Source organism: Phocoena sinus, chromosome 10, assembly GCF_008692025.1.
Source record: "Phocoena sinus isolate mPhoSin1 chromosome 10, mPhoSin1.pri, whole genome shotgun sequence".
Taxonomy (NCBI): domain Eukaryota; kingdom Metazoa; phylum Chordata; class Mammalia; order Artiodactyla; family Phocoenidae; genus Phocoena; species Phocoena sinus.
In genome coordinates, this window is record NC_045772.1 from 51029330 (window position 1) to 51049502 (window position 20173).

The window sequence follows — 20173 nt, forward strand, 5'->3', positions numbered from 1 at the left end:
CGAAAATGGCACTCTACCTCTTGTGGTCTGCCTTCCCCAAATCCACAACCTCAGTCTAGGTTGAGAAAAACAACAGACAAATCTCAATTGAGGGACATTCTACACAACAGTAGATCAGCACTGATCAGTAGTGACCAGTACCCCTCAAAACTGTAAAGGTCACCGAAAACTAGAAAAGTCTGAGAAATTATCACAGCCAAAGGCAGCCAAAGGATACATGATAACTAAATGAAATGTGTGAAATGTGATATCCTAGATGGGATCCTGGAAGACAAAAGGGACTTGAGGTAAAAATGAAGGAAATCTGAATAAAGTATGAACTGTATTTAATAATAATGTATCAATATTGTAACAAATGTACCATACTAATGTAAGATGTTAAAAATGGGAAACTGGGTACAGAGTATATGGGAAGGACAGAATATATGAGGACGCTTTGTACAATCTTCTAAATTTTTCTGTCACTTTAAAACTGTTCTAAGAAATAAAGTCTATTTAAAATTAAAGAAAGACAACAACATAGACTCTGGAGTCTGACAATCTGGTTAGAATCCTAGTCTGCAACATACTAGACTATGATTTGAGGTAGGTTACCTAAATTCTCTGAGAGTCAGTTTTCCTATCTATAAAATGGAAATAGGTAGAGTACCTGTCTCAGAGTTTTTGTGATAAATAATGAGATAATCCATGTAAAGTGCTTAGCACAGAGTGTCTAGCAAATAGTATGCACTCAAAAGATGGTGGCGATTATTATTGTTTTAAATCTTTACTAAATATTCAAATGCATATTTAATGTGATTTTACATTTAATTTGTTTTAAAGTGATTAATAATAATTTCTATGATAATTTTCTTTCCCTTTTTGAGAGGAAGAAAATTGAATACAACCTATTACATAGTATCTGTAAGCAGGGTTCCTCTCTCATTGAAGTGTTGAGAGGTTTTACAGTGTGAGCTGCTCCAAACAATTTAAACACTAGTTCAAGGTAATGTAGTGAAATCAGTTGTCACCAGAGGCTCTGCATATACGTTATGTCTTCGAGGTAGTATAAGATAATGGCATTTTCTACAGTGGTCCTACTTTCATTATAAAGCCATAAAATCATCAACATCAACCAGAGAATATATTACCTTGTATTACACCATTTTGAATAACAATAAAATATAAGTGATTTAATGATTACTATGTAGAATGTGTTTAAAGATAGAATTACGTACAGTCACTACAGTTAAGTAACTGCTACAATAAGATGTTATTAAAGAAGAGAATTTGGCCTAAGCAAATGGCTCCCAAACCAGGCTGTGCATCAGATTCAACCGTGGGGCTTGGCAAAAAACAGAAAGATGCTGCACCCTTGACCCAGACCTACTGAATCAACAGCTCCAGGGGTGGGGCCTGGGCATTTGTAGCTTTTAAAGACTGCACAGGTGATTCCTGTTTGTTAACATCCTGTCTACCTTATCCTGTATACACTGATTATACCATATAGGCCACCATATGATCTGCCTTTGTCTGAACTGCCTTCGTAAACATAGCTTGTTATTCACCATCATCAAGAATCATGATAAGCTCGAGAACCAACACTTAGTTTGGTTAATCTCTTCCACTGCTTTTCTCTTCTCTTGCCCATTACTATGACAGTTGCTTTCTATATCGAATTTTGGACCCTCTGTACCCTCAGGCTTTCAGCTGTCCTGAGCATAAAAGAAACTCTCTTCTTGATTCAGTCCTCCAATATTCCCCCTTCTGACCTCTAAGGTCAAGTTTTCCCTCCCAGCACCTCTTTCCCCCCTTTTTCCTTTCACTGTGCCAAAGGAGAAACTCAGCCTATTTAACCACGGGCAGTTGCCCTCAACCACCTGGAACGGAGCCAGCCTTCCCTTTCTGCTGAGCCAACAATTCATGAAGCAGCTGGTCCGTTCCAGGTCTCCTTCTAGAGCTCTGGTCCAGACAGCAGGGGCACAACCCCCTACACAATGAATTATAGCTGGAGTATGAAGGAGTAAACAGTTTAGATTCTTCCCCTATAAGAGAACAAATATACAAAGGAACAATGGCCAGATAGATATACAAACAGAACTCTCACCCACAACATGCATCAACCAGCCCAGGAAGCCAATGTTCTATCTAGAGTAACCAGTCTGGGAAGTCAAACTACTATCTGTAGCAACTAGTCCAGAAAGCCAAACAATAACCCTTATAGCAATTGGCCCAAAATAACCAAGGCTTCATTAATAGCTGATAGCTTTCCTAATTTTTGCCCCAATTCCAATTTAGGGCCAACTGGAGAAAGCCAAATATGTACTCTCAATTAAATAGAATTCCCCACTCCTAGTTGGCCTGCATACATCTTCCCCATGCCAACAGCCTCCAATCAGGGCATACCTGAAGCTTCTTTTTCAGCTATAAAGCTTTTCCAATCCTCTGCTTGCCTTTGCATCTCAGTCAAATACAAGCCATGGGAGCTGACTCCTGACAAGCCTTTGCTTGTTCTCATTTTGGTGATCTTCAGTTATTTCCACTACTAGGAAAATGGGGCTGCATGTTTGAAATGGTTCACTGAATGGTTCTTTCATGGCAGAAGTGGCTGTACTTTAGGGAGTCTGTGAGATGCAGCTGAAAGAACACAGCAGTACTTGTGACCCTGAGGAAGTCATAGAGGGAAATGTAGACAGACTCCAGAGTCTATGTGTTTTCTGTTTTAATTTTAAATAGACTTTATTGTTTAGAACAGGGTTTTTTTTAAGATTTAATTTTTAATTTTTTGGGCTACACTGGGTCTTCATTGCTGCATGCAGGCTTTCTCTAGTTGCGGCGAGAGGGGGCTACTCTTTGTTGTGGTACACGGGCTTCTCATTTCTGTGGCTTCTCTTGTTGCAGAGCACAGGCTCTAGGTGCATGGGCTTCAGTAGTTGTGGCCCGTGGGCTCAGTAGTTGTGGCTCTTGGGCTCTAGAGCGCAGGATCAGTAGTTGTGGCGCACGGGCTTAGTTGCTCTGTGGCATGTGGGATCTTCCCGGACCAGTGCTTGAATCTGTGTTCCCTGCATTGGCAGGCGGATTCTTATCCACTGCACCACCAGGGAAGTCCCAGAACAGATTTAAATATACAGAAAAATTTAGAATATAGTCCAAAGAGTCCTCATATGCTTCATCCTTCCTGTATAATGTGCTTCAAGTCCTCCCTTTGCACTTCCCAGCTGTAGATTTGGGCCAGTTACTAAACCAATGTGCACCACAGTTTTCTCACCTGTTCAAACACTGATGATGTTAATAGCGCCTGCCTGACAGGGGCATTGGAAGGGTTTATGAAACAACGCAGGTAATGAATGAATATCTGAATTTCAATGCTGAGTAAGAGGTGGGAGGGAGGGAGTGAGGGAGAGAGGGGGGTCGGAGAGAAAAGATTCAACAACACTGAGCTGAACTTCCTGAAAAGGAGCAGTGACCTGGGGCTGAGTACTCACTGTTTCAGATGAGACATATGTTCTTATATTTTCACACTCTACACCAACCTACTTCACACATTTATGATATCTACTCAGTCCATTCACTAAACATGGACTGGACTAAAAACATTTTTCACTTACAAGTTCAGTACCTCTAGGAAACCAACGGGTGCAAAAACTGCCATGCCATCAACCATTTCAAAAAGATCTAGTGTGGGAGGGTTATGTCTCAAATGCATACTAGAAATGTCCATGCTTTCCAGAAATCAGAGTTTCCTGATTTTTACTGAAGGGCTACAATATAAAATTACAGAGCCTATAATGAACAATCTTTATACAACTAGAAACCCAATGCCACATTCCATAAAGTGTGACCATACTGTTCATCAACAACAAATTAAACTTTCTTCCTCCTTGGTCTTCTGCTATTTTGGGTAAGAATAATAGCCATTTCCGAGAATTAAGGCTAAGCTGCTTTGACATATTTGTGCTTATTTTCAACTAACACTAATTGCGACATCACGGGGTATCAAATCTAACCATGAACGCACGTACTTACAGATTTTTGCCTGAATTACTTCTGATCACACTCAACATTTCCAACAGGCCGTTGCTCAACTTTCCAAAGTCTGCAGAAAATGAAGTCTTGGAGCCAACTTGCTAGACTAAATTAAAAAGCCACTCTCTAGCCTAAAACTTCATTCCACCAGATTGGGTAAATAAGGTATATTTAATTAAGCAAACTGGGAGCCACGTTAATTACAAATAATGTTTTACTTTAGCATTTCACCTGAAGTGTAATTAAGGGGGGTGCATTGAAAACACCACAGGATAAATATTTTAAAGGTATAAACATGTCTTCATACGAAAATTATATTCTGGGGGTCATTTTGAAAGGACAGGAAGACATCCCACAGGCGTTTCTTATTGAAAATATTCCGAATCAAGCAAGGCAGGAATCGTGGAGAAACATCAGATGGTTTCACGGGGGGAGCTGGTTTCCCCAAGGCTCCGGTCACTTAAATCTTACCCGAAGTTTCAGTGACGAAGGGGGAGCTCGGGGGTGGGCCTGGGGAGTCGCTCCCAGTGCGAGCGAGAAAAGCGCGGGTTCGCAGCAAGGACCCCCGGAGGCCGCGCAGTTCTGGACCTTGCGGGCCGCACGTCGGACGGAGCGTGGGCGCCGCTACCCCGCCGCCCCTCACGGCCCCCGCCGCCCGGGCCACACTCACCGAGGCCGCGCCAGCCGAGCGCGCCGTCGCAGCTGTCCAGCACAGCGCAGAACTCGCCCAGCAGCGCGGGCGGCATGTCGAACAGGAGCGTGTGCGCCGAGAGCGCGCCGCGGGCCCCGCGGCTCCCCGCCGCCGCCGCCGCCGCCACGGTCCAGGCCATGGCTGGGCTGCCGGAGAGAAGGGGCCGGGCCAGGGAGGAACGCGGAGCCCAGGCTCTCCGCAGAAGCGCGATGCCGTTGCACAACCGCGGATATCCTGCTTCCACGACGGCTGCTAAGACGGCCGCACGCGCGGGGTCCGGGCCGCGCCTGGGCGGGCCCCACGTGACGCACAGCGCCGCTCCCCGGAGAGGCCCCTGGGCTCGCCCGGCCCGGCCCGGCGCTGGCTCGCCCGGCCCCGGCTTCCCCCTGCAGGTTGGCTTTCAGTTTTAAACAGTCCTTTCGCTCCTCCGGCTTTGGGACGTGAGTGATGAGACCAAGCAGAGAGTGAGAGGTGGAAAAAGACCAGAAGCTCAGAACTGATGGAGAGTCCGCCACCCCCTCGACCTGGCCTGGATGGATATGAGATGACCTGTCATGACTTCTTTTTACAGTTATTTCGGTTTGTCCGGTTTCTTGAGGAGCACTTGGAAAACCCAGAAAAACTGAAAGAAGAAAATAATCACTCATAGCCCCGCCTCCCCAGCTGAAGACAGCCACTCTAAACGTTTGGCACATTTTCCTCCCAACTTTTACCGAAGTTAAACAGGTAAATGTGTATGTCTGAAATAATAATTGGAAAAAGATGAACCTAGATACCAAGAACAGAAAAACATAAGAGAGAACGAAATGAAATAAGAGTGTGGTCGTTTTCTTCTCGAGGCTGTCCTTTGTCCAAACTGCTATTTGGTTTTACTACCTTCTCTTGTCCATGGGCTTTCCTGATGAAGCATTTTTCGACCACTTTTTCCTTCCTCAAAGTGCTTCACAGAATCTTCCTCTTGCTTTCAACAGGGAGTTTAAGTAAAATTGGCTATTGTTTTGAAATCTTCTACCGTTTATGCTGTAATATCCCACCGCAGGCATGATACGAATGCCACTGCCAAAAAAGAGGGGATGCTTCGAAAGTGGTGAGAAAAATCCCAGCCTGAAGGACTGAAGAGTGGACGATGACTCTCCGCTGAAAAATATCAACACCTGTTTGCAACCTTTCAGATTTGTACTTTTGGGGAATGACGCCCTCTAGAGATCAGCAGTGATGATGCACCATCATTTCGTAGCTACCTGAATTTCCAGGTAAAATATTCCACAAAATGTACTTGAAAATTGGTAAAACCAACATCGTTTGACCAAGAGTTTCTGTATCCCTGTTTTCAATGTTCACATGGCTTTGTTCAAATGGCTAAAATTTTACAGCCAATCTGTACACGCTTTAGAAGCCCTATACCCCTCAAAGGGACTACCTGAATAAGCTGAATAATGGAGGCTAATCTAGTAGCTCTTGAATTGCTGGAACAGGGGAGCCAAACTCAAATACGCCAGGAAGCCAGGAAATCACTGTCGCTGAGTGAAGCAGTCAGCACGGATTGCTTTGCCAGATCTTCTGATTTACAGAGAAGGAAGAATTTTATGTGAGAGCCAGACTATGCGAAATCTATGTATAGATTATGTGAAATTTCTTGCATTTTCAATGTTGGCAGTATCAGACCATGCTTCTTCCCTGTTCCCTAAAACTGTCTTTGACTTTTGAACTTTATATCATCAGGCTGTATCACTCACTACTCTTCACTGTTACCATCATCCACTGCTCTCCCCCACTTCAATTTCTCCTCCTCATTTTTAGACTATGTAGCTCCTGCTTACTGTAATTCTTTCCAGTGCTAATTTCTTCTTAATCCTTGGTGATTTAGAATATATGTAGAATAGATGATGATCTTTCTCATACCCTGGACTCTCAGTTCCTCAATATGTCTTCTCCAGTGATTTTCCCCTCCCCACTATTTCAGTCACTTACTCATCCCCTAGAACTTCTTATTATCAATAACTGCACCCCCGTCTGTAAATTCTATTTCATTAATCTGCTCGAGATTCATTAATAGTACATCCCCTATCCTCTAGTACTCTGACCCCAACAACACCTACCCCCGTCTGGATACCAAGTCCAAAATCTTGCCACGTCCTCTCTGGCCCCAACCTCTTGACGTTCTCACTTTTCTCTTTATCCATAAAGTCCACACTCAATTATTATAATCCCTCCCTTGCACATTCTGTCCATTCTCTTGCTCCCCTCTCACTTTGTTGAACTCCCTTGGCAAGTCTACCATACTGATGAAATCCAGTTTTCCAATTCTGAGCTCCACCCATACACCTGAATGTAGCTGGAAGGGGGAGGGGGAATAAAAACCCTGTTAATTGGACTCAGTTTAAAATCAAAGTCATGGCTCTCAAGTGGGTCCTTTATGCTGCCAGGCAGTCACACCTGTGCCTTTAGTCCATTTACTCTGCTGGTCTCCTTGACAACTAGTATATGGCGTCTCTTTTCTCCTCAATCCCATCACATTCTCCCCCATCCTCATGCTCAGCTGATGATCTTGAGAGTACTGATGCACCAGGAGAAAACTTCCACAGAATCTCATTACCATATCGACGGTACCTACCTGCATTTGTACTAATATGCACTCCCCCTCCCACCACCTTTTCCATGGATCAATTATCTAGGCTCCTAAATCTAATCTCTTCACTTGGGCACTAGATCCCACCTCCTGTCCCCTACTCAAAGACATTAAGGGCAGCTGTTCGCACGCTCTGCAAAATCAACAATTTCTCACTGTTTACTGGATCGGTTCTATCAGCATACAAATATGAAGTTATTTCTTCCATCTTAAAACAAACCAAAAAACTTTTATGATGCCATTGTCCCCTTTTTTTTTTTTTTGCTGTACGCGGGCCTCTCACTGTTGTGGCCTCTCCCGTTGCGGAGCGCAGGCTCAGCGGCCATGGCTCACGGGCCCAGCCGCTCCGCGGCATGTGGGATCTTCCCGGACCGGGGCACGAACCCGTGTCCCCTGCATCGGCAGGCGGACTCTCAACCACTGCGCCACCAGGGAAGCCCCCATTGTCCCCTTTGATGCCACAATCATCCCATTACCTTGCTCCTTTTTGTAGTAAAGAGTTGACTATTTCATCTCTAATTTTTCTCCTAAATTTTTCTCTTAAATCCACTGTAACTAGGGCCATCTGTCCCACCTTACTCCATTAAAACTGCTCTCTTCAGGGTCACCTATGTCCATATCACTGCCGAAGATAATAGACAAGTTTCAGTCCCCATCTTACTTGACCGACTGGTAGTTTTTGACGCGGTTGATCACCCCCTCCTTGTACACTTTCTTCATTTATCTTACACATTCTCTTACATTTTCCCTGACTTCATTGGTCACCCTTCAGCTTCCCTTGCTGTTCCTCCACTTCTCCCTTAACTCAATGTCAGAGTGCGACAGGGCTCAGTCCATAGTCCTCTCCGTTGACACCTACTCCCTTGGTGATCTCAGGTGATTTCGAGGCTTTAAATACCAGCTATCTACCCAGCACTGCCAAGTGTACATGTTTAGCCCAGACCTCTCTCTTGAACTTCAGACTCATGTCCAAAACTGAACGCTTGATCATGCCTCCTGAACCTGCCCTTCAACATTCTTCCTTATCTAGGTTACTGAATCCTTCCAGTAGCTTGAACCCAAAACTATAGAGTCATCCTTGGCTCCTCCTTTTCTTCACAGCCCATGTTCAATCCACCGGCAAATCCCGCTGACTCTATTCAGAATATATTTAGAACCTGACACTTTTCTCCACCTCCACAGCCGCCATCCTGGTTTGAGTCATCACTATGTCTTGTCCAGATCACTGTAGTTTGTCTCTTAACTAAAAGTAGCTTTCACTATTGCTTCCTACAGGCTTTTCTCAACACTGCAGCCAGATTGATCTTTTAAAATCAAATCTGATTAGGCCTCTCCTCTGTTCAGAAACCAGGAATGGCTTCTAATTTCAGTCAGAAGAAAAATCCGATTCTTCATACGTGCTGCATTCTCTCTCCCACTCCCCCTCCACTCTGTTACCGTCTGATCATGATTCCTGGTTCATTCTGCATAGCCACACTGACTCCTTGCTGGTCCTTGAACACAGCAGGCAGAATCCCTCATTAGAGCCTTTGTACTTGCTATTCCCTTGCCTGGTATGCTCTTCCATGTGGCTAAGGTCTACCCTTGACCTCCATATTTAAAATCGCTATGGTCCATGTACTCAGATTCACACTGGCATGTGACTGGAATTGGCAATAATTCATGGCCGCAGGAACCAAATCTCATTCAGATTTCTCTCTTTCTTGATCTGAATAAGAACAGGCGGCAGCTCTGGCCATCTCTGGAACCACTTTGCAACCACACAGAGATCAATATTAGAATAAGTGAGTCTTAGGGATGGTCTAGTGAGAGAAAGAACCAGATGCTTGATAAGGTCATTAAGTTGCTCATTTGTTTTATGCCTGGAGAATGTCCTGCTTGTGGACTTATAATTATATGACATAAATTCCCTTATTAAATCAGTTTTTAAACCAAGGATCTTGTCATTTGCAGCTAAATGCATCCTGATTTACTGAACAGACATTTGGTATTACTCCCTGATTTTGCTGAGGGCCTGAAACCTATGGGAGGGAAACCAACCCCTGTCCAGAACTGGAGTTCAAATGTACATTTACAGCTATATCTGTGGGATGTGAGATAGGCATGGAAACTGGATTGCAGAGAGAGACAACTGGGTCCCTGAGAGAAAATGAATGTTAGTAGAGAATGATTCTGGCAGTGTGGGTGGAAGCAATGTGAAGTTCATGAGACGTGCCTGAGACTGCGCTAGACGTGCATGAGACTGCACCAGAATCCATGAAGACTCAGACCCCCTGCCAGCATACATGCTTTCTAGTGAAGAGAGGGCTGTGGTGAAACCGCAAAACTGCTTCACACTATGACCTAGCCCTTTGCCACGGAATGCTCTCTAGAGCCACCCCTCCCCCTCAAGTTTTGGACACTAGAAGAAGAAAGTGTTTCCACCCCAGCTGGAGGTAAGAGAGTAATGAACTGCCAAGATTACAAACGGAGATGCTGAGGAAACCCTGAAGGCCAAAGTGACAATGGCACAGATACATGGTATTATCAGTGGTGAAGCTCCAGCTAAGCACGGGCATCAAAGCCTCAGAAATCGAGAAACAGGTGAGAGAAAGCAGGTGAGGCAGATAACAGCTCTTAATATGTATGAGACAACTATCTTGGTGGCAGCTATCTACCCAGTATCCCTAAGGATGAATGTTCAAAGGACACACAGGCTTGTGGGTTGTAGGGAATTTTCTGGTTTCAGAAATAATTTTTGAAACAAAGATCACTAACCTATATCGTCTTTGAGTTTCATCTCATCCTTGAGCCTTATTCTAGAGGGTCATAGGTGCCCTGGGGCTCAGGAATAGGGTAAAGATCAATAATGGGGTGAGAACATTTGTAGTGTGCATTACTTGGTAATTTTAAAAAGTGAAAGTTCAATGGTTTCTTGGGCTTTCATCAAAATGACCTCACAAAAATAACATGCAATAATTATTCCCCCAGTTCCTTCTCTCTTTCTCCCTCTCTTCCTCTCTCTCTCTCTCTCTGTACTTTTAAAGAACATTAGGGTTGCATTGTCTAGTAACTCAGCCTTTTCCCATTTAAGGTATCAAAACATTTTTCTAAAAATCTATTATTTCACAACATAATAAATACTAAAATTTTAACAATTATCCTTTTAGGGTTGATAGAAAGGATTTGGGGGATTTTATTTTCTTACTTTGTGTTTTCTAAACTTACTAAAGTTAACGTATTATCTCTATAATTAGAAAACCTTCAACTATAGAAAATAATTTTTTCCAGCACTTTTATGGTTCATCCCATTTCACTATTTCCTTTTCAAATTATTTTCACAGTATTTTTCATCCCAGAATGTATTTCTAGAATAAGTTTTGCCTAACTTGCATGCACACAAACAGAGAGAGGGAGAGGGAGAGAGAGAGAGGGAGGGAGGCAACACTCTGGTGTCTCTTCTTAGAAAGACACTAATCCTATCTGATCAGGGCCCCACCCTGCATGGCTGTTAGCATAACTGGGCCATCTTGGGCCTGTTCAGTTCCTCCTGTCCTTCCACTGACCCTATCTAGGGCTGTACTGTGTAGTGAATCTCTTTTCTGTCATCAAGGGCTTTGTAGTTATTAGATAGTGTTTAGTGATCATTAGGTCCAGGTAGCCTCTATGCTCTGTTAGTCCCCAAATGATGAAAAATGTTGCTGACTTATTCCCTGTGCCCTCGAGACTAGTAACCCCTTCATAAATCTAGGAGTACACATCCTGTTTCCAAGCACCTACCCCCATAACCCTATAAAATTGTCCCAATGGCCCCTCAGCTGTGTGGAGTGAAGCTTTGAATGCTTCCAGATTGTTGTCCAACTAATCACCCCCTGTGAGTAAGTTACCCTATAATAAACTGATCCATCGAGTGTATGGAGCTGCCTGCCTCATTTTTCAGTCTTAAAATGCATTCTTAGTTCAGTGGATACGTTTTGTCCCTTCCGTTCTCCAGCACACCCTATGACCTCATTAACCTTAATTGCCTCCTTAGAAGCCCCTTCTCTGAATTCACCCATACTGGGGGTTAGGGCTTCAATATATGAATTGGGGTGGGGGGAATGACACAGATTTCAGTTCATAGGAAACCCTCTGCACGTAAATTCAAGAAACAATGCCACATCATCAGGTTTCAGAGTACACATCCTAACAACACTTGGTAATTAGTTATCTACATCATGTAGCCTTTCATAGTGGTCATAGTTCCTCTTGTTCTTGTACTGAATTTATTTCATTGTTCTTAACTTTTTAAGATTTTAATCTGGTGTCTTGATAATGGAAGCAATAACAAGTCTGTATATGAAAATATCCAGCATATTTGGGTCTAAAGGTACTAGTAATTTTTCAGATCAAATGGCCTCAGGGCTTATTCTGAGCATTAGTCTCTCATCACATCATCTTTCTTGAATTTTTGCCTTTTTTTCCTCTATGATGATGCTTGGTATTTTCTTCCTATATTCGTGATTGTTTCTTCTGTTTTCCGAACTGACTCTTACTCTGGCCTGTACTATGCACCCACAGGCTGAATTCTTGGATCTTTTTATTCCAGATGTTGGAGATTTCATATAATCTCATTTTCATCTATTATCTCTATGTGGACTACACTCATATATATATTATTTTGCATGTGTCTTTTTAAAAATTTTTTTTTATTTTTTATACAGCAGGTTCTTATTAGTTATCCATTTTATACATATTAGTGTATATATGTCAATTCCAATCTCCCAATTCATCACACCACCACCCCCGCTGCTTTTCCCCCTTGGTGTCCATATGTTTGTTCTCTACATCTGTGTCTCAATTTCTGCCCTGAAAACCGCACACTAATATTTGTGTCTTCAGCCCTAGCCCGCCCTGCAGACTCCCTTCTCACTCCTGTCTCCAGTCTTTATTTATTTCATTTAAGTTTTTTGCTTTCATCTCAAATCAACATGCCCCAAACTGATCATTTTCTGAAAAATCAACTCCTTGTTTCTGGTGACATGGCCAAGGGAACTCTTAGTAATTTTCATTAATAGATTGATATATTCAAAAGAATTTCTGAGCAACTGCTGTGTCAGACATTGTGCTAGGTGCTATATTTGATAAGTCACAAAATTTTTTCTTCTGTAATGTCTCTCATAAGTGTCTGAGTCTTTTCCAATTTGTCTTTACTAGTTATTTCATGTTTGTATTTTTTTTTGTTGTTGTTTTGCGGTGTGTGGGCCCCTCACTGTTGTGGCCTCTCCCGTTGCGAAGCACAGGCTCCGGACGCACAGGCTCAGCGGCCATGGCTCACGGGCCCAGCCGTTCCGCGGCATGTGGGATCTTCCCAGACCGGGGCAGGAACCCGTGTCCCCTGAATCGGCAGGCGGACTCTCAACCACTGCGCCACCAGGGAGGCCAATGTTTGTGTTTTTTGAGTATGTCTTGCCTGGTGAACCCATACTTATCCACTGAGACCAGTTGAGAAGTCACCACCTCTGTGTTGTAAATTGACTTGTGTAATACCAAAATATGTGCTTAAATCCTAACCCTCGGTACCTCTAAATGTGACCATAATTGGAAACAAATTCTTTGCAGATGCAATCAAATTAAGATGGGGTCATACTGGATGAGGGTGGGCCTTAATCCAGTGACTGGTGTCCTTATAAGAAGAGGGAGATTTAGACATAGAGACACAGAAGGTAGAAGGCCTAGTGCCACTGGAGAGACATAGAACAGATTCTAAGAGCTTCTAGAAGGAACTGACCCCGCTGACACCTGGATTTCTGACTTGTGGCCTCCAGAGTTTTGAGAAAAGAAACATCTATTGTTTTAAACCCCAGTTTGTGGTAATTTGTTACAGCAGCCCTAGCAAACTAAAACACTCTGTGAGGCCGTTTATAACCTCTGCAAAGTTAATCATTCCTTTTTTGGTTCTATAATACTCAGTACTTATTTCCATCATCACTTTTTGTTGTTGTTTTTATTTCCCCGTGGGCTTGTTGAGGGTTGGAGTGTAGTGGGACAGCCCTAGTCATCTTTGGGTACCTTGCATACTGCTTGGCACAGGGTAATTTCTCGACAAATGTCTAACAAATGAAAAAAGTGATGATTTTGCCTCTAGCCAATAATAATTACAGCTATCATTTACTGAGCACTTCCTCTGTACTGGGCTCTGTGTCAGTACTTTACATACTGTGTTCCAACTACAATATGCTGATACCAACTGAGTGTATTACAGGTGAATCTAATTCTAATACTCACTGCTGGCGTTAGCATGGACCCCACAAGTTAAGGTCAAAGGCCTTCATTTCTGACACTAACTACCCAGAGTTAATACAGGTCCTTCAAGTTAAGGGCTCACTCCCACATAACTAACTCCAGTTCAGATGCCAGCTGCGAGTCTTAGGTATCCCAAATCTACCTGTATTTCTGCCTATTTGACTACAGAGTTCCCGGAATCCAGCCCCCACCAATTTGATAATTCACTAGAACAACTCACAGAACTCAGGAAAACACTATACTTATGATGACCATTTTATTATGAAGGACGCAAATGAATAGCAAGATGAAGAGGTAAACAGCACAACAAGGTCTAGAAGGGTCCTGAGCTTCCTTGTCCCCTCCAGGTGTACCATCCTCCCAGGACACGGATGCTTTCCTCAACCAACAAGCTCCCAGAGCCTCACTGTTTCAGAGATTTTATCTAGGATTTTGTTACATAAGCATGATCGATTAAATCATCCACCACTTGATTGAGTTCAAGATCTAGGAGGGTGTGGCTGAAAGTTCCAACCCTCTAATCACAAGCTTGGTCTTTCTGGCTTGGCCAGTCCCTTCCTTGTAACTATCTCAAGGCCCACCTAAGTCACCTCATGAATTAGCATAAATTCAGATATGGAGGAAAGGGGTTCTTTGTGAATAACAGAAGATACTCTGATCACTCCAGATCCAAGGTTTTTTGAAGCTCTGTGCCAGGAACCGAGAACAAAAACAAAATACATTTTTTATTATACCACACATATGTATTCACATGAGGGCTCCTTGAAGTAGGTATCTGTGCCATCTGCATCTTACAGACGAGGAAATTGAGGCTTAACCTCAAAACTGTGTTGCCTGTCTAGCCTAGCTTTCTACCAATCCATTTTATTTCCAAGTTAAGCTACATTAAACAGAGATTTCATCACATTACTTCCTTAGTGACTCTCTATTACATAATAAAGGCCTACTATTCAAGTTTCTCTAAAGTCTGTTTCATGGTGGTTGTGTCCATTTCTACCTCTGGCCATGCTTAATGCCTGCTTTTCCTCCCTCCTTCTAACATTCTCCCCATTCCTTAATAACTCTCAAATCCTACCTATTTAGATTCAGTGAGGGTGAGATAGTAGAGCACCTGCTATCACAGAGTTAAGTGCTTTACACATGTTGTCTCCAACGTTACATATGTTAATACTCCAGTAAACCCACAGTTTAGGTGTTCTGATTCTTAGTTTACAGTAGAAAAAAATCCAGGCCTGGAGATATAAGCTTGGGTGCTTGAAAGTCAGTGAGTGATTGAGCTAGGATTCAGACTCAAATTTATTTAGCTCTAAAAGCCCATGCTCTTTTTTGGTAATTCATGAGATTTGTAAACCTCTACTGCTCTGGTCCCTAAACTTGAGCTGTAGATAAAACTCTAAAGATAAAAAAAATTTTAAGATAGTAGCAGCTTAAGTCTCTACTTCCTTCAATGTTGAACACAGATTATTATCTAAAAGCCAAAAAAAAAAAGGTTTTCAAGTCAATCTAGGAATAGGATAAAATTATTATAGTCTGGGAATAATCTAGAAGAGATTTTAGCCTGTAGTTGGTAGAACAAACATATTAAATGAAAAGGAGGGGAGAAAGAAGAAGAGACAGTAAGAAAGAAGAGGAAAGATGCAGGAAGAGGAGAGATGCAGATAGGTCTTTAAAACCACTGAAATTTGTTTAGATTAGTGACTTTATTTACAGAGCACTCTGTATGAAATTTCAGCTTTAAAGGAATAGAGGAGGGAATTCCCTGGTGATAACGGTGGTTAGAGCTCTGTGCTCTCACTGCTGAAGGCTGGTGTTCAATCCCTGGTCGGGGAACTAGATCTCACAAGCCGTGTGGCCAAAAAAAAACAAAAACAAAAACAAAAACAAAACAAAACAAAACGCAATGACAACAAATAAACTTGTTCTTGAAAATATAAGCTTAAAAAAAATAGAGGATACTGAGTTATTGGATTCCATATCTGCAATTAAGTGCTTTATTGTCATAAGGTAACTTTCTTATCTAAACTGAGGGGGAGCAAATAACTTTTGTCACTTTTAAAAACACAATTTAAAAATTTTAGTACAATACACAAAACAGTACACAAACCCTCAGTATAAACAGCTTGCTACATTATCACAAGTAAACATATGTAATCAGCCATCCCAGAAGTCCTTCTAAGTGCCTTCTCCCAGTTCTTATCCCTTCTTACTCCCCAAAGATAATTTCCTGATGTCTAAGACCACAGGTTAATTTTGCTTGCTTTTTAAAAATTAATTAATGTTTGGCTGCATTGGGTCTTTGTTGCTGCGTGTGGGCTTCTCACTGTGGTGGCTTCTCTTGTTGCGGAGCACAGGCTCTAGGCGTGCGGGCTCAGCAGTTGTGGCTCGTGGGCTCTAGAGCTCAGGCTCACTAGTTGTGGTGCACAGGCCTAGTTGCTCCATGGCATGTGGGATCTTCCCGGACCAGGGCTCGAACCCGTGTTCCCTGCATTGACAGGTGGATTCTTAACCACTGCACCACCAGGGAAGTCCCCTTTTGCTTGCTTTTTAACTTTACACAGAATCTCATAGTGCATATTCTTTGTATTTGGTTTCTTTTGCTTAACATAAGGTTTGTGAAGTTCATTCATGTTGTATATAGTAGTAATTTGTTCATTTTCATTGTAGAAACTATGCAAGTATATGAATATACCACAATTTTTTAGTCCGTTTTACCAACAGTGGTCAGTTAGGTTGTTTCTAGTTTTTGGCTATTATGAATAAGGCTGCTATGTGTATTCTTGGTCATCTTTTACAAATATATGCATGCATTTCTGTTGAGCATATACTCCATGTAGGAGTGGAATTGCTGAGTCATAGGCCTTGTTGTGTATGTTCAGCTTTGGTGGATATTGGCAAACAATTTTCCAAAGGGCTTTCTCCATATACAGTCACACTAGCAGAGCCAGCTACATGTGTGGAACCCGGTGCAAAATAAACATGCAGGGCCTCTTGTTTAAAAGGCAGGGAGAAGTCCCATTAAATGTACTAAAACACAAAGCTTTTTTGTTTCTTTTGCAGTCTCTTGACTTGCCACGATTTTTTTTTCTTATAAATTTATTTATTTATTTTTGGCTGTGTTGGGTCTTCGTTGCTGCATGCGGGCTTCTCACTGCGGTGGCTTCTCTTGCTGCGGTGCACGGCCCCTAGGCACGCGGGCTCAGTAGTTGTGGCGCACGGGCTTAGTTGCTCCGCGGCATGTGGGATCTTCCCTGACCGGGGATCGAACCCGTGTCCCCTGCATTGGCAGGTGGATTCTCAACCACTGTGCCACCAGGGAAGCCTGCCATGATTTTTTAACTTGCTATTTAATGTCATTTTAAGTAAAGAAAAAAATATCATTTAAAGTTATTAGCACAGATTTTACCATTGATCTTTATATTGTGCAATGCCAGTTTTAAATGCAAACTCATGTGTGGAATCATCAAAATTACATAATTTGTATTTCATAGCTTGTACATGCTTATGTATTTCATTCTTACTTCAACTGTGGAAAAGTTGCATGAAATTAACTCAAAATGTTTTTATTTCATTTCCTGATATGTGCACAATCTACCAACACTCTCTACCTTCAGCTTCTGGATAAGGATGGACTAAAGGGAAAACAAACTATAGTTGTGCTATCTCTCTTTCCTTCTATATCTTCATTTATAGTGTAAGTGGTTGGCTAATGCTGGGAAGTAACACAAATTTTAAAAGTTATGATAGGATTCCTTGGTCATTCACGTTTCTTAGAACACGATTCTTTCTGCAAAGTAAGTTCTGGTTGGTAAGGAAAGCTTGGCCTCTTTCAGCTGCCTGCACCCTCCCTCCCTTTCTCTTTACTAAGCTGCAGATGTAACGCATTTATCTTGTACTGTTTTGTTTTGCTTTTGCTTTTTTCTTTTTTTTGGCCATGCCGTGAGGCTTGTGGGGTCTTAGTTCCCCTACCAGGGATTGAACCGGGACCTCGGCAGTGAGAGCACAGAGTCCTAACCACTGGACCGCCAGGGAATTTCATCTTGTACTGGTTTCAATCTAGCCTAACTCCCATGCATTACAGGTCTAAAAGAATTCTGCACTAATGGGGCTGCCTGAATGCTAAATGCAAATGGTTGGCATGGAAGAGTGTACACACTTATATATCGTGTGTAACTCTTCTGCTCATGCTCCATTGTGCTTTCACTTATAAAACACAAGTTCAAGGGAAAAATTATGAAGAATTGCAAAATGGCGACAGTTGAACATTAAGTCAACTGCAAGGTCCTTCTGAAAGCAGGGCCCTATGCAACTGTACAGGTTACATGCCTATGAAGCCAGTTCTAGTTTAAGAGTTCCAGTTAATCCACAACCTTTTCAACACTTGGTATTGTCAACCTCTTAACTTTAGTCATTTGGTGAATGTGTAGAGATATCTCACTGTGGCACTGATCTGCATTTCTTTGAACATTGAGGGTAAGCATCTTTTTATATGTTTATTAGTCATTTAGTGTGTGTGTGTGTGTCTGTGTGTGTGTGTGTGTGATGCCTGTTTGCCTTTTTTCTGTTGGCTGCCTGTCTCTCTACTTTTCTTGATTTGTAACAATTGTTTTTATATTCTGGAAAGAAGCATTATGTACATTACATGGGTAGCAAATATCTTCCTCTGTTCTGTGACTTGCTTTTACTCTCTTATAGTGTATTTTGATTACTAGAAGTTCCTCATTTTAATATAGTTTAGTTTGTCAATCTTCTCCTTTGGGGTTAACTGCTAGTTTGTATCTGGTTTCAGAAATCTTTTCTTTCCTCCAAATCATATTTTCCTATATATCATCTTCTCAAAGTTTTATTGTTTTGTCTTTCACATTTATATCCACAATCCATCTGAAATTTACTTTTTGTAAATGGTAAGAGGTAGGAGATCAAACTTTGCTGATGGTGCTTTTAGTCAATAAGACAATGGGTTTGGACTTCCCTGGTGGCACAGTGGTTAAGAATCCGCCTGCCAATTCAGGGGACACGGGTTTGAGCCCTGGTCCAGGAAGAACCCACATGCTGCAGAGCAGCTAAGCTCCTCAGCCACAACTACTGAGCCTGTGCTCTAGAGCCCGTGAGCCACAATTATGGAGCCCACAAGCTACAACTACTGAAGCCCGCGTGCCTAGAACCCATGCTCTGCAACAGGAGAAGCCACCGCAATAAGCCTGTGCACCGCAACGAAAAGTAGCCCCCGCTCACCGCAACTAGAGAAAAGCCGGAGCACAGCGACAAAGACCCAACACAGCCAAAAATAAAAATAAAATAAAATAAAATATATAAAATTTTTTTAAAAAGCAAAAGAGTATGACCTTAAAAAAAAAAAAAGATGGTGGGTTCCCAGGACAACTCTGGTTAGTTCTATATAATAAATCCTATTATGACTTTATATTAAAATGAGTAATGTGTTTTTGAAATGCCTGTAAAATCATAAAAGGTAAGGTTTTTTTGCTTGTCTTTATGGAAATGAGGTTAGTTCTTTTTTTTGTTGTTTTATTTATTTTATTTAATTAATTTATTTTTGGCTGCATTGCTGTGCGTGGGCTTTCTTCTAGTTGTGGTGAGTGGGGGCTACTCTTCTCTGAGGTGCACGGGCTTCTCATTGCAGTGGCTTCTCTTGTGGAGCACAGGCTCTAGGCACGCGGGCTTCAGTAGTTGTGGCACGCGGGCTCAGTAGTTGTGGCGCATGGGCTTAGTTGCTCTGCGGCATGTGGGATCTTCCCAGAGCAGGGCTGGAACCTGTGTCCCCTGCATTGGCAGGCGGATTCTTAACCACTGCACCACCAGGGAAGCCCTGGGGAAGCCCTGAGTTTAGTTCTTTAGACAAAAGCTTCCAATAACATCAAGTTTAAGGATTTGGTTTCAGAATAGACTGTTCCACAGCTATTCCGAGTTCTACTTGCTAAGTCTTTTGAGTGCTTTGGTTAAAGTGAGGATGGCAAATGTGGGTGTATCAAAGTAAATGCGTCATAAAAATTCCAAGGGATCCTGGGATGATATTACTCTGTGTATATCTACACCTCATCTTTGTACTGAAATGACAGCAATACCATGAATATTCACTCTGATCCATCGTGTTTGCCACCATCATTTCTTTTATTAGTACAGCAACATCCCTTCTTCCCTGGCTGTGGTCATGACTCTACAATGTATTCTACATTTGGCAGACAGTGATCTGGCCTTTATCTATTCAGCCTCATACTTTGCCATCTGTGCCCTACTCATACTGAGCTTCGCTCTCTGCTCCCCGCCGCTTTGCAGATGTTGGTCCCTTGAGAACCTACCTACATCACTCCACTTTACTGGTTGGCTCCGACTTGTCTTCCAGGATTAAACATTATCTCATTAAGAAAGCCTGGTTTATAGAAAGTGCTCAATAATTTTAGGGATTGTTATTATTAAAAATAGTGCAAATAAAATCAACTATACTTCAATAAAAATAATGTAATTAAAAGTGTCTCCCTAATGTGATTATTGACAGAGTATATGAATGAGATGGGTATTTGTTGAAAGGAAGGATGAATGGAACTTCGCTTTTATCACTTTTAGCAACT

General features: G+C 42.2%; 1 protein-coding gene across 2 annotated transcripts in view; it reads right to left on the reverse strand.

The window, feature by feature from the left end:
- Positions 1 to 20173, reverse strand: part of IRAK3 (interleukin 1 receptor associated kinase 3) — a 64449-nt gene that overhangs the window by 44162 nt on the left and 114 nt on the right. Inside the window, exon 1 of one of the 2 annotated variants that reach the window (XM_032644766.1) lies at positions 4676 to 5140. The exons of the other annotated variant lie outside the window; for it this stretch is intronic. Within the exon in view, the coding sequence (XP_032500657.1) occupies positions 4676 to 4835 (160 nt within the window). The 5' untranslated portion in view covers positions 4836 to 5140. Of the gene's footprint in view, positions 1 to 4675; positions 5141 to 20173 lie in introns of those variants that run through there. 2 annotated transcript variants of the gene reach the window in all.